At 49.9% G+C, this 14,500-nt stretch overlaps 6 protein-coding genes across 6 annotated transcripts; 4 read left to right on the forward strand and 2 right to left on the reverse strand.

Moving 5' to 3' along the window:
- Positions 1-2: 2 nt before the first annotated feature.
- PtrM4_084320 (uncharacterized protein) lies at positions 3-2,718 on the reverse strand (the record flags this gene model as incomplete). Its single annotated transcript, XM_066106622.1, has 3 exons — positions 3-1,025; positions 1,077-1,895; positions 2,251-2,718. The coding sequence occupies 3 exons, from the start codon at positions 2,716-2,718 to the stop codon at positions 3-5; spliced, it is 2,310 nt and encodes a 769-aa protein (XP_065963560.1).
- Positions 2,719-5,651: 2,933 nt separating this feature from the next.
- Positions 5,652-5,876, forward strand: PtrM4_084330 (uncharacterized protein; the record flags this gene model as incomplete). Its single annotated transcript, XM_066106623.1, has 1 exon — positions 5,652-5,876. One exon carries the CDS (start codon positions 5,652-5,654, stop codon positions 5,874-5,876), a length of 225 nt encoding a protein of 74 aa, XP_065963561.1.
- Positions 5,877-6,074: 198 nt separating this feature from the next.
- Positions 6,075-6,293, forward strand: PtrM4_084340 (uncharacterized protein; the record flags this gene model as incomplete). The annotated part of the gene is made up of 1 exon (XM_066106624.1): positions 6,075-6,293. One exon carries the CDS (start codon positions 6,075-6,077, stop codon positions 6,291-6,293), a length of 219 nt encoding a protein of 72 aa, XP_065963562.1.
- Positions 6,294-7,093: 800 nt separating this feature from the next.
- PtrM4_084350 (uncharacterized protein) lies at positions 7,094-9,658 on the forward strand (the record flags this gene model as incomplete). Its single annotated transcript, XM_066106625.1, has 1 exon — positions 7,094-9,658. One exon carries the CDS (start codon positions 7,094-7,096, stop codon positions 9,656-9,658), a length of 2,565 nt encoding a protein of 854 aa, XP_065963563.1.
- Positions 9,659-9,756: 98 nt separating this feature from the next.
- PtrM4_084360 (uncharacterized protein) lies at positions 9,757-9,912 on the reverse strand (the record flags this gene model as incomplete). The annotated part of the gene is made up of 1 exon (XM_066106626.1): positions 9,757-9,912. One exon carries the CDS (start codon positions 9,910-9,912, stop codon positions 9,757-9,759), a length of 156 nt encoding a protein of 51 aa, XP_065963564.1.
- A 164-nt stretch (positions 9,913-10,076) lies between these two features.
- On the forward strand, positions 10,077-10,370 carry PtrM4_084370 (uncharacterized protein; the record flags this gene model as incomplete). The annotated part of the gene is made up of 1 exon (XM_001940272.2): positions 10,077-10,370. One exon carries the CDS (start codon positions 10,077-10,079, stop codon positions 10,368-10,370), a length of 294 nt encoding a protein of 97 aa, XP_001940307.2.
- Positions 10,371-14,500: the final 4,130 nt, after the last annotated feature.

Consider the following 14,500-nt stretch of genomic DNA (forward strand, 5'->3'; position numbering starts at 1 on the left):
AATCATTGAGAAGCGAGGGTTGGGTTCAACTGGTGGGTGGCGTCATAGTCGAAGCCGCCGTCAACATGATGAAATTCAGGACCGTTCGGGTTTAACAGATCATCTTCGAAGTCGACTTCGCTGTCATCGTCGCGCTCGCCGCGCAGCTCACCGCGCAGTGGCTCAGTGTCTTCCGAGCCATGATCTGACATCGCGGTCGCCACGCATGGATGCCAGTCAGGTTCATCTGACATCTCGGTGTCTTCGGCACCGCCTGATTCCTGCATAATCCTGTCACGACATTTCTCATTGTGACCTGATAAGATCCTGCAGATTTCAAGATCGTTAAAGCCCTTAGAATGCGTGAGTTGAATTTCCCGGATCATCTGATCGGAAACCGCCGGGTGTGTTGTGTCAGACGTTGACGGAAACACCATGTTTGCTGGTGGAGCAGACGCCTCAACGAAGGCGGTCAACTGTGATGTCTGTGGAGCAACTGAGGTGACAGACTGCCTAGACTCGTCTGTTTGGGGTGCATGGGGTGCACGGAGAAATGACGCTGGAGCTGATGGTCCGGATGAGGAGGAGCAACCATTGGCTGTAGCTGGCGGCAAAGTCACAAGGGGATGAGTACGATGATTCTCACGGGCAAATTGCTCCGGGAGATCAGGCTTCATCTTGGAGCTTTGCTGGGGATCCTGCTGGGGGTTCTGCTGGGGGTTCTGCTGGGACCCATGCTGACTGAGACCAAAAAAATTAGACTGGCGGGGAACATTGCCTAGAGACGGCAATTGCGGTGTAATGCCCAACGGTGGAGTGAGGCTAGGTGAGGCTTCAATATGAGTGTTGATGGAGCGAGGCCATAATCTAGGTCCAAGGCCTACGAGTTCGTGGGAGCCCGGTGGAGGGGAGGCGACACCCCTGCCTTGCCAGTTATTGTTCTTCCGCTTCTTGCTGGGCGAACCGTTCGTAACAGACGTGTAATTATGTGGGAGACTCTCTGTGGCGCCCGGGGGCGGCAGGCGGCTCTCCATGGCGTCCAAGACCTGCAGATCAGTTAGTATATTCTCAACCCTAGCCTCAAACTCTGGGCTTACATTCTCGTAGGTCCTGCTGTTGTCCTTGATAGACTTGGCAAATGCCCCATCTTTGTTCGCTGCCGGAGGTTGACGCGATGTTGACGGCTGTGAAGCAGGCGTCCGGGGGCGGCGCGGGGATGTTGCAGTACCCGCCTGTTTGTTGTTCGGTGGCTTCGGGACAGTGTACGCGAAGATTGTCTGCTGCCTGAGTGGTGGGTCTGCAGACTTTCCAGTGGCATCCATGGCTTGAGCTTGAGCCGTGGCAGCCTCGGTGCTGGCGGTAGCACCGGCACCAGCAGCTGCAGACGCCTTTCCGCGCCTAACACTACGCCTACTGCTACGCCCAAGGGGAAATGTAAAACCCTCATCATCGGTGACTTGACGACGTCGATACCATCGTGTTCCTCGGGCTTGCATCTTGCCTCGCTTCTCGAGCTCGGCGACAACAGTGGGATGCTTGCACTTGTTGTCTGTCCCGCAATGGTTCTCCCCGCAGTAGATGCAGTTCTTCTTCACCACAATTTCCCAGACCGGACACTCCTTGGAGGGATGTGACTCAGCATACCAAAGACAATATGGCTTCGCTCCCCTCCCCCTGCACCACTCTGCACTGTGGTTCTCCCCCAGGCACCAGTAGCACTGGAAACGATCCCATCGTCTGTCCCAATCTCTCAAATCAGTGTACTTCTTGCCATCAAGAACAATGAACTGCTGATCCACCAGCTGGATGGCCTGGTCCATGTCGGTGAGCTCAAGCCTGAGCTCGTTGTTGGCATAGTGAGCTCGTTGGATCGTGACTTGGTTCTCCTTTGTAACGGGGTGAGGCGAGGAGGAGGACTGCGTTGCATTTTATAGCTATCAAGGAGGGCAGCTATCTATATGTGTGCGTGATAGGAAAGTGTGGTAGCCGTAGCCGTACCCAACTCTCACCTAAGTTGGTCTTGGCAAGGCCCAAACCGTTACATCCTTGGACCATGCCGCGACTCTGGATTTCAGATCGTTGGCTTTCATTTTGTGTCCGAATCGCACATCGAATACCTTGACTTCATAGATATCTTGGTGCACCGTGACGTCCGAGTGCAAGTGTAGCCTGGACTTGAGGGCTTGTATTCCATTCGCCTTCTCGGTTGCATTTAACACAGCCTTCCTCTTCTCCTCATCCTCGAAAAAGACTTCCACGATGCTTGCTTACCTGAACTACCTCACTCCACGGCGGACCTAAATCGCCCAGCATCGTCTTGATCTGTGTATTTTCGTGCTTGTTGACCTGCTCCCAGTCGGTCTGCTCAACCGTGAAGCGAATAGATGGAGGCTGCCCGCGGTCCACGATAGGCGGGCCACCACAGCGGGGTACTGCCGCTGGCCCATTCTTCGCATGGGCTGCAGGTTGAGGAAATCCGGTACTGAGTAATTCACGTAGCTGAAGTAGTACCTCCTCACACGGAGTGACTCGGACAAAAGCCGTTTCAACCACTTCGACTATCTCCTGGAGCTTGTTCAAGTAGAAGGAGGGATCAGCAAGAACGCCGCTACAATTATGGAACGTCTTCAGAAGATACCGAACGTTGCCGGTTATCGCTTCCCTGTTGGCCTTCGAGACACCAATGCCATCTGCTGTCGATGTTGACGTATCAGGGCAGGCGCAGCCGTTGCAAGACATAGCTGGTGGTGCTAGCGTACTGCTTAGTAGATTGCGTTGTCGAAGAAAGTGTTTGTGAAGAGGCTACGATACTGTTAGTTGCTGTGTATATGTATATTTCGGGTAAAAAGGTCGTGCTGACCTTCTAGAGATGAGAACAGGGAGTGCTTGCAGTAAAGGCGTTACCAAACGCAACTGAACCTCCAGTACTGGTACGACCACATGAGTTAGCCCAGAACTCCGAAGATATAGGCACTGAACAGAGATTTTACCTCTGCGACAAATCAGAGTGTTCACTCGATACCCTCGCCGCGTGTGATGTGTGTGAACAGCGGTATAGCGAATATGATGTAGAGGATGATTACGATGTGCGCGTGCCGTGTTGTCGGAAAGAGATGAACACAAGATGATGAGTGGCCGCGATTTGTAAAACTTCTGTACTTTACGATCAATCTGGTGCTTGCTTTGCAGTGAAACAAACAACCAATGTTGGCAGTAGAAGGCTGTTGGCAATCGCGATTGTTTGCAATGTAGATTAAATTTCCAGTGTGTATGATAAAATTTCCATTCCAATCACCCCAGTAATCATCAGATATAATAGTTCCTTATCGTTCCGACTTGGCTGATGCGGCTACTATGCTAGACAGACAGCGAGTAGTACAGAGCCTCCATGCCATGCCTCAGAGTGGAACGTTTTTGAGCCCAGACCACGGCCCAAGAACCGGCAGCGCATGTATCATGGATTCTCTATTTTTCTGTCCTTGTTTCGTTCCTGTAGGTCGAGACAATCGTGTTCGCTGCAACATTAGTTTTAATTCAAGATGTCCCGCGTTGCCCGGAAAAATGGCCTGAGTTCCAACATGGAAACTCGGCCGCGACTCTTTCTTCCTAGCCGGCCAGCCGATCCCAGTAAGTTAAGGGGCTCGATAAAGTTCCCGATTGTGCAGGTACTACCATGGGGAGATGTTAACGGGCACCCCTCAGGAGTAAATCAGCACCCCCATAAGCCCAGAACGTCGATAGTGTCGCCCAAAACGGAATAGTACCGGTGATTTGTCGTACCATCGTATTGGTATGGGAGCTACACGAAAATTATATGTATTGCAAATCTAAGTTGCTGACAATTTACTTGAAATTTTAACTTTTGGAAGCCTCCGGGCGTCAAAATAAGGGCTGTTTTGATGGGGTTTGAGGTCTTAAAATGATGTCAAAAACGCCTATTTTGGGAGCCTGGGGTCTCTATAATGGGCGTTTTTGGCTCGTTTTTATCCTGTTGTTGAGACCTTCGGCATCAAAAATGGGCTGTTTTAGGCAATTTTGGAGATGTAGATGGGCCACTTCAGGTTTTGGCAGCTGCCAAGATTTACAAATACACCAATTTCTGGTGTAGCTCTCATACTAATACGATGGCACGATAATCGCCGGCACTATCGACGTTTTGTGCCTATGGGGTTGGTCATCTCCTTGATATGGGGGTGGTTGTTAACGTCTCCCCTGGAAAACAAGAGGAAATCCCAAGTACCAAAATTGCTTTTTTGGACATTTTTTGAAAACACAGATAAACAGTCATGAGCTGCCCGTTTTGAAGACCTTAGTCATTGGGAAATGGGCGAAAATGGGCGTTTTTGTCCCGTTGTGACGATACCTGGGCTAGAGATAAGCCACTTGAGTTACTTTCTCACAGATGCATCCGTTTTTTTTTGTGTAGCCTCCATACTAATTCAGTGGTGCGACGGATCGGCACTATCGACATAGTTCGTGTATGGGGCTGCCCATGAAGGGTCTCCTTACAACAACACTCACATGACTGAGCGCGACTCTATGACTCATGGAGCGAACGAGCACACTACATGTAGTCCGTGGAACAAATCTGTGCATTATGTAAATCGCTTCCATTGCCATGCTCGCAAAACTGTGGAATGATCTTGACATGTACGACCCTGGGAAGGCGTGCGCCATTAAACAATGTTGTTTCCACTAACCATTGCTAAGAGGTTGGAATGGAAACGAGTGATCATCACTGAGGCAACACGTAAATAGCTTTAGACAATATTGCTTGAGATGCTAAGGCAAAGTACCAAGCAGTCCAACAACGCATGATGTTGATATGGTCGTTCTCTCGCCAGGCTGTTCCCTGATTGCATACACTGCCCACTGATGGAACGCAAACAACAAAACACCTGTACAAGTTACTCTGATAGCGTTCACGGCCCAATGTAGCGTAGGTCCATGAAATCTTCCCTGAATCGTTACTAGTATGTTGGTATTATTCTGCATGTACACAAAAAGACAAAACAAAGCCAGGAATATCCTCAATTTGGGAAATAACCGTAAAACGACTCCCCAACCTCATGGGAAGACGACACTGCAGGGTGGGTCGAAATGCTCCACTGTTCTCTTCCCTCATCACCGGGATATGGTCAGATCCAAGTGTCAAACTCGCGAGGAGGCGTATTACAAAACTTGGAACTGGCAGATGGCCCATGCATAATGGCTGGGACCGCAAGGCTTACACTACCGTCCAAAAGATGGCTGGAGCTATCTTTCCAACCAGCCTCGCATATTTCGTCCTTCTAGACAAGCTACTAACTTCTACAAATAAGGAAGCACACCTCAGGTTGTGAGCATACGACTACATCCAACTCATCACTGCCCAAGTGTCCCTTTCTCAGCTTGCATACGCCTCGTTGCGCACGTCCCACTATTATATTCAAACCCGCAAATTTTGCAGACTGTTTACCCAGAGCCTTATCTGTGCGTTCAAAGATCTCCCAGTCCGGTCTCACCACTCTCAGGCTGCTCCAACCTAGGTATGATTACCAGCGCCCCCCCCTCTCTCTCTCCCTCTTCCCCTAACCTTGGAATTACATACTAAAACTCCTGAAGTCCCAAGCTCACACCCATATCTCCTTCACGTTTGCCTGCCACCGGCCCCCGTGCCTAAACACGCAAGCATGCCTCCGTCCAGAAGAACCGCATCTAAAGCTGCGGCAGCGGCTGCGGCGAAGCATGCTAAAGATATAAAAGCATTTGATGCTCAGCAAGCAGCTGCCGACAGACAGAAGCAGCAGGAGATTGAGTTTCTATCGCAACAAACTAAGCTGCACGAGGATCATGCGAAGCAACGTGCTTCGCAGAAGATGAGGCTTGAGCGCGAACTCAGGGAGAGTCGGCAGTAGAGACAGCAAGTTACGAGCAAGCCGCCTCAGACTCCCTCGGCGCAAGATATGGGAATAAGTCCGGAGCAAATTGAAAAGATTGTTGCGCAGGTGCTTGCAAACCGCATTGCAACCCATCTATATCAACCCCTAGCTCCGCAAGCCTCGAACATACAGCCAACAACCCCGTCTCAAACTCCGGCTGCCCCGGTTCCAATCATGCCAGCTACTGCCCTTCTTCAAGCATCAGGCGCGAAAATACAGAATCTGTTTTCCTTGGCTCCATCTCAAGTGCTCACCTCGCAGCCGAAAGACTTTGTTCACTGGTCGAACGAAAAACAGGAAAAGGCCGCACGCGAGAACCGAGCGCAACATCCAGAGGCTTTTGCATCCGGACCGACCTTTCACAATGTGTACCGGTTCGACTTTGGCGCATGAAATGGCGCCTATCTCTCCCGTGTACCTACAGACTATCTTAGAAGCTGTGCTGGCCAGGAGAGCGTGATGAGAAAGCGTCCAGAATTCTTGAAGGCCCTCTTCGAACACAAGAACGCGGAACTTTACCATTGGAATCCGAAGTGCTATTCGCAATATGTTGCTAAAAACCAGAACTCTCTGTACCAGACGAACTCGTCGTCAGCGATTGCATCTTCGTCACCACCGGCGGCATCCTCTTCCTCCCCACCGGCGGCATTATCTTCATCACCGTTACGACAGTTCGGATCGGCATCCTCCCCTCCATCCTCTCCAAGAGAGTCACCGGTGTCAGAGTTTATGCAATACTACAACGATCGATGCAAGAAAATGCGCCGACCATTGACTGCGCCACCACGACCCGTCGTCACAGCAGACTTTCCAAAAAGCAAGTTGACTTGGATTACTTGCTTGACTTGCTTGGTTTAAACCAAGCAAGCAAGTCAAGTAAGAGCTGGGCAGCTAAGCAAGCAAGTCAAGTCAAGATACTTTGCTTGCTTGGCTTACTTGGTTTACTTGGTTGTTTTAGCGTTACTGTGATGAGGGTGCTAAAACTGCTGTACGGTAGATGTCGCGATGGTTTTGAAGTGTTGCAGTTGCCTCGGTTGAGTCCCAAACAGGCTAAGCGGCTATCAAATAACGTTAGCCTTAGTCTAGCGCATTGCTCCAATCTCGACGTACGCCTGTCTAGAAGCCTATCGCAATGCAGTATCCCCTATAGCAACGCGTTTTCCAGTGATTTATACTGCCCTGATACCCCCAATATGGCCAAACGTCGCCTACCACAAACTTCTGCTCGGAGCAAACGTACGAAAGTAGCCGCTGCCACCAACAACGTCGCCTCAACTCCTGAGGCTTCACCTGAGCCTGCATCTAAGCCTGCATCTAAGCCTAGACCTCAGCGTCGATCACCTCGCAAAACCCTAGCTGCCGCAAGCCAGGCTAACGCCTCGCCGCCAATACCTACCTTCGAGTTGCAGTTCTTAGAGTCGCAGGCGGAGGCTGAGATTGTCGCGCCCACCGAGGGCAGCCGAGCTGGCACGGTGGCTACAACTGAGGCTGGAGAGGGTGGTCAGGATGAGACAAACAGCGCACTAGTTGAGAACTTTGACGGCATTGACTGGGCACGTTTACCTGATTTTATCAAGCCATTGGCGCGTTCTAAGCGCCCAAAAAGTTGGATCTTTCAGTATGGCTACCGCGTTGTTGAGCGCCATGCTACATCTCGAATCTGGTTTGTGTGCAAGTACTGCCATGTACACAAAACTATCGACGCTGGCCGTGGTGGTTTGTTTAACATTACTCAGGCTACAACCTCAGCAGCCACCCATCTCAGCCAACCAAAGCCTGGCCACAACCTTACGAAAGATGGCCCAAAGTTAGCGCAGAGAGCTCGAGGCCAGCTGTCGTTGCGGCAAGCTTTTGACGCTGGTTTAGACGTACAACAAAACACTGCTAACGCGTTTGGAAACTTCGACGTAGAGGGCTTTCGAACAGCCACTGTCATGTGGCTTGTTAACCGAAACCACCCGCTCAGCGAACTTACGACGCCTGATTTTAGAGAGATGATGAGATTTGCCAACCCAGAGGCAGAGGCAGCGTTGTGGGTAAGTAATACCAGCGTTTCTACCTTTGTGATGAGGTTGTTCCGGTCTATACGACCGCAAGTTATCGACACCCTGTCAGGCTCAGTAAGCAAAATACACGTAAGCTTTGATGGCTGGACAACAAAGGGTGGTAAACGTGGCTTCTTTGGAGTAGTCGCTCACTTTGCCGACGCAGCTGGAATAATACGAGACTTACCAATCGATCTGCCTGAGCTCGCTGGCGCCCACACCGGTGAGGCTATTGCCAAAGCTATCTCGACGACGCTCTCAGCATACGGAATAACAAGCGACCGATTAGGCTATTTTGTACTCGACAACGCTACCAACAACGACACTGCGATCGCCGCGCTCGCGCGCGAGTACGAATTTGAGTCCGCTCACCGGCGCCTCCGCTGCAGTTGTCACACGCTTAACCTCATCGGCCAGGCTATTATATTTGGCACCAACAAAGACGCCTACGGCAACACTCAAGAGCAGTACAATACCGAGGAGCAGTATATGCGAGAGTGGCGGAAAGATGGCCCTATTGGAGTGCTAGTTGACGTCATCAACTATATCAAAACGCCGCAACAGTACGAGCTTTTTCGTGGCTACCAGCGCCTTGCCAACAACAACCTGCCTGCTGAAGGGCGTCTCAAAGTACTCGAGCCAGTCAAGCCTGTCGTCACTCGCTGGAACTCATACTATGCTGCTTTTGAGCGCGCTACCAAGCTTCAAGCCGCGTATAACTTGTACGCTGAGCATCATATCAATAGGGTTATCCTTGAAGATGCGCACGCTGCGCAGCGGAATAATAAGCGGCCCGACGCCCCAAACTGGATGAGATCAACTGGGCTCCGAGCTGCTGACTGGGCGGTGATTGCAGAGTACCAGGACTGCTTAGAGCCGCTCAAGTACGCCACAAAACGCCTCGAGGGACGCTCTAAGGATGGCAAATACGGCGCAATCTATGAGGTTATACCCGTTTTTGAGTACGTACTCAGCAAGCTTGAGGCCCGGGCGCGCCCGTTCGAGCACGTCGACTTCAACGCTCATGCCGAGGCTCCAGAGGATCACCTCAACGTCAACCTCCGCGCCGCGTGGAGCAAAGCCAACGACTACTACAACAAGCTCGACGACTCGCCCGCTTACTACGCCGCTGTTTGCCTACACCCGTACTACAAGAACTACTGCGATGTGGCGTGGGCAGACAAAGCTGATTGGCTTACTAGTGCCAACGCGTCGTTCCAACAGCTTTGGGCGGCATACAAACCTCAACGAGCACGCCAGCGGTATACAACTGCGCCGAGTAGCAACAACATAGACGAGGCAATTATTGCTATACTTAGCCGCAACAATGACCGAGAGGCTCCACTTGACGAGTTTGAGCGCTGGAAAACACAAGAGCCGCAGTGGACGCAGGAGCAGTACAACGCAGATGGAAATCCTGTCCAATACTGGATACAACTACTGCCGAAATACCCGCATTTAGCGCAGTTTGCAATCGATATCATGACTATCCCAGCATCAAGCAGCGACTGTGAGCGCCTCTTCAGTGAGCTTGGCGACCTTCTTGAACCTAAACGACGTGCTCTGGGCAGTGAGCTACTCGCAGCTCTTCAATTAGTAAGGTCATGGGTGCGAGCTGGTTATAAACCGTACAACTGTAGCGAGGCTAAGCTTTCAGATGAGCAGCTTGTAGGAGATTACAACATACTAGAGTGGAACACTGAGTTTTGGTAATTTGTATGTAGCTTAATCTCTTTGTAGTAGTCAAGTAATCCAAGTACTTGCAAGTAATACAAGCAAGTCAAGCAAGTAAAAAAATCACCCCAAGCAAGTCAAGTAAAGCCTATGTTTGAACCAAGCAAGTCAAGTTTAGAGCGGTGACTTGCTTTACTTGCTTGTTGGAAAGTCTGCGTCACAGAAGCAGGCCCTAGCACTCCCACGACCAACACGAAGGCCCAGGGCAAGGGCAAGGTAGCGACCACATACATCAAACAAGAGCCGGTAAGTTTTCTGATCCTTTACAATAGAAGACTACTAATTTCATCTCAGGTAACTCCAAGCGGGGGCGTCGTGAAGCGCGGCCGTGGAAGACCTCGCAAGACAGTGAGTGGTGCAAGAGGAGAAAGAGCGCCAGGACAAGAAGCAACTCACTATGGACGACTACAAATTCATTGGCAGCTCTTCTGCGCTTACCCGCACTGCCCAAGCTACCCGTGCTGGGCGTATTGCTCGAAAAGCTATATTAGCTGCACGTGCTGCCTGTAAAGCTGCTCAAGCGGCCCACGCTGCAGCGGGGTTGGCGGAGTGGGGTAACGTAGGTGACGTCTTCGGAAACAGTAACCTTGACGATGATATGAACGACCATGACAGTGAACCATACAATTACGAAGAAGATAGACTCGAGATTATCGAAGCAGAGGTTGAAGAGATGGATCTTACTGTCTAGGGAGGAGAGGGCAAGGGGAGGTGGCATTGGTACTGGCGGATACAGCGGGTGAGGCATGGCATCCATGTGCAAAGATGAGTTGTTTTGCGACGTCTATGGTGGAAGAAAAACCAAGATTTCACGGGGACGAGGGGGCAGACAAGCAGGTTGGGCAATAATTTTTTTTCCACGAAGGAGTTTGTCATCTTTGTTTTGTATATGTTATACGCAAATAGTACGAGGTTAATTTACTGTCTTGCTGAACTTTGGAAACTTTGGATATCTGGCGCTGTTATCTGTGTGCAGTTGTCGCCGAATCCGGTCGAGTCGAAGGCCGCGATTACGGGCAGCTGCGCGCTAAGTTAAGCGCGCACGGCCCCCTGCGCATCTGCCCCCGGCCGTTTCCCAAAGGCTTCACATCCACTCCGTCTACGTATCTGCAACTACAACTCTAGATTGCAATCGAAACCACTCATCGGTTATCGCATTATTAACGACGATAATATAATCTTTGCTGGTCGTGTTTCTTCCACGGATCTGTATGCCTGTCAGAGATCAATCATTAACTACGCCGTCTCCTTTGTTCTCACGTGCCATGTCTAGCGTCATTCAGCAACGGCAACAGCTGTTTGCGGCTCCTCATCTGAACCGGACATTGCTTTTTCTTCCCCATATCCCTTGATGGGTATGCCGATGTAGTATCAGACAGACCAAAACCTGGATTGGTCACATCACATTGCTCTGGAGCCGGCATGACATTGATGTTGAACAATGTCTGCCACCATCGAGCCTAGAATCTGAGTTGATCAAAGCATCCAGCCCCGTGCCCTTCGTTAGGGTGGAAGTTTGAAATTCGATTTTGTGATTTCCGTGACGTTTTCGGAAATTCATGGTTTGTGCGACATGGGTCTCTCTTTGTCTGTCATCAGAACAATGATTTCGCTGCACAGATACTTGATCCCAGATAGCCCTTACCACTATTCTGTCAAATTGGACGAGAAGAAAAGCCAAGATAGCAGAGCAGATGCAAGCCCCTCAACGGGCACTCTTTTGCAGCCATGGCGCCACCATACCGAAGAGCTTACGATTATTTCCTTTGGGATGCCAGCCAATACATCAACCAAAACAGGCCAACTTGGAATAAAAGTATATTCATATATCTAGATATAGAGATAGTACCTAACATGATTCCAGCTCACAAAGCTAACACCATTTCGACTATCTGGAAGGGGGATCCACTTACCAGAAATCACTATAGCAGAGCTCCCAACCATCCAACAGGCCCAGGTATGCGAGATCCTAATCTAATACGGGCTGTACCCTACACTGCCAATGATGCAACCAGAGCGAGAACGTCGGGAATTTTACCCCTAGCGCCCCCGGCAGCAGCCCCGGCAGTACCTCCAGCACCCCCGCAAGTACCTGCGCCAGTGCCAGCAGGAGCGCCAGTGCCAGTTCCAGTACAGACCACCGACACGTATCCCTATTCTTTCTGGCCCAATACTCCATGGGATCGGCTCCCAGATCATTATGCGCCAGTGGAGAATCCTGCAAACTTCTGCCGAGATCCGAAAGCTACCAAGACAGCGAAGTCGAAAGTTTACAAAGCGTGGTTGAACAGCCATATTTACAGAGATCTTGAGCTTACGGATGAAGAACAGGTTTGGAGAGGAGCGAAATACTTGGGGCACGGTGCCTTCGGTTCCGCCGGACTGTGGGTCAGATGCGACATAACGAACACCATCTCAGATCGCATAGTGGTTAAAGAAGTGGAACCACATCCATTAGCGTGGAAATGTCCAGACGAATGGCGCGACAAACTGCCCAGAGAGATTCACATGCATCAACTTATCGACAGCCATCACAGCGAGGCAACACACAGGAATTTGGTTCGGCACCGTGGATATAGACTCATGATGCAAGCTTGCAGATATAGAATATTCCTCGAACTCTGCGATGGCGGGCAACTTGCGACTGGACTAGAGTATCACTGGTATAGGAGGAATACGCCAAGTACAGATTTCAATACGCTCCCAGAAGGCTTCATCTGGCGTATGTTCCATGGCCTGGTAAAAGCTTGTATTGTTCTACAGGAAGGAAACCCGTTGACAGCAGTGCCCGGTTGGAAGCCTCTGATACACAACGATCTTCACATGGGTAACGTTCTGCTGAAATCTAACGGCCCAACGAAGGTAAGGCTTTCGTTACATAATTCATCGAACCATATCCTGACAGTTGATGCAGCCTCCAGACGTCGTGTTGATGGACTATGGGAGAACTTTCTACGACTTGAATCCCGAAACTACAGTCACGCCCGATACGCTTCATAGTACAGACAACCCATCCGTATATCGGATCGCATACGAAAACGGCCGCTACCCCCCAGAAACCCAGCCCAGCAAAACCATTAGTACGAAGATCACGGAAAAGTCTGACGTCTGGTCTATTGCCGGGATAGTGTTTTCACTTCTCACACACCACTATCCTCTAAACGAGGGTCCCTACGCCGATTATAGTTTTGAGCGTCCCCTATATAAGGGGTCCCATTCACCTCAATACATACTCCAGAAAGGAGGAACTTGGGGAGTTGCCTTGGAACACGAACCTGGTGGTCGTTATGAAGATAGCCCTCTTTTTGATACCCTTAGAAGATGTTTTGCGCCTGATCCGGACGAGAGACCGTCGTTGAGAGACTTGATGCACACAATTGAAAATTTGCCGCAGGATCGTACTGACTTTCGGAAGCCGACCTTGCATCCTGCAGATCCCTTTCAGGCTTATCGTGGTGGGAGGAAGCGGCGCAAATCGCAGCTGTCTATACCTACCTGGTAGGCTAGGGGCTCTCTTCAATTGCAGATTTGCTGTGTCAATGTAATTATTTGAGGACTTCGAGGAGCTGTCTACCTAAACTTGGGATGGATTTTTACTACCTTTGTAATAATTAATGGACTCTGTTTATCCTTTTTTGGAAAGCATCTTCGTTGCCTGTGATATTCTGGCTTCATGCGGCTAAAACCCCACAACAGTTTTCGACCTCTTTCTACTAAACGCATTCTCTCGTTTTTCAGTTCTTCTTCTAATATCGGCGTTAAAATTGTTGAATTGACATAGCGCGATGGGTCCAGATAGTTTTTTCAGGCGTCTCATCTAGCCAGAGGTGAGCACTTGTTGGACAAAAGGAAAGTAGATGCTGGCAAGGCACCGAGCGCTCAACCCCCTATCTGAATGTGCGGAACCAAATTTTAATCGACCATGTAGGGTAGCTAGGTGTAGTACTGTGTTTTGATGTTCATTTGAAAATTCATCCTCTACATGACCCTATTGTAGTCTTTGCAGCTAGTGTTGCTGAGCCCTATGGCTGGCTGTTCCAATGAGATGGAGGGGTCATTTATTCTCGGCTCCATCAGTAAGTTAATACAGTAAAAAAAATTATTTATGGGTCAATAGGATCGCATTTTTGCGGTACCGAGTAACAGAAAAGAAAGTGGGGAGCCCTGGAAATTTGTTTCACCTAATTTGCTCTATCTCCCCCTTTTTTTATAAAGGTAGAGCATCGGCAATCCAGCCACTAGTTGCCAATGCACGAGCAAATTGCCCTTCTCTATTCAGAGTGGCAGTTGTTTTTAGCTTTTGGCCAGCCCGAAAAGTGTGATGGTAATCTCAAATTCAAAAACCTTGAAGCGAACTTGTTGCGTTCACATTCTGAAAGCGGATTAGTGTTTCCGAATTGCTGCTCAGCTTTCGGGTCATCAAGTAAGGTGACAATATGTCGTCTATCTCTATCATGTAGAAGAGTTGATGGGTTTGAGGACTAAGGTCAAGAAGCTTCGGGATGGAAGGTTTCAGCGGATCAACTGGGCAATGTTCCTCTTATTCATCAAGCTAAAGAGACTACGCTGGAGTAGTAGCATGATACTGTAAAGGAATCAAACACTGCATACACACGAAGGAAATGTATGATGCTACCTTGTGGTGCGTGGTAGTTGCCCAGCGCTAAACGCTATTCAGGAAGCAAATGAGCGCAAGGGACTTTCAAGGTTGATGCAGGCTCAAGAACTTAGAATAAGAAGGGTTCTTCGTAGAAATTTCTCAAATGAGCGGGCTAACACCGAGGAAATGTTCAATGAAGGCACGGTGAATACGTATGACTC

The sequence above is a fragment of the Pyrenophora tritici-repentis genome, chromosome 3, assembly GCF_003171515.1.
Source record: "Pyrenophora tritici-repentis strain M4 chromosome 3, whole genome shotgun sequence".
In the NCBI taxonomy this organism is placed as follows: domain Eukaryota; kingdom Fungi; phylum Ascomycota; class Dothideomycetes; order Pleosporales; family Pleosporaceae; genus Pyrenophora; species Pyrenophora tritici-repentis.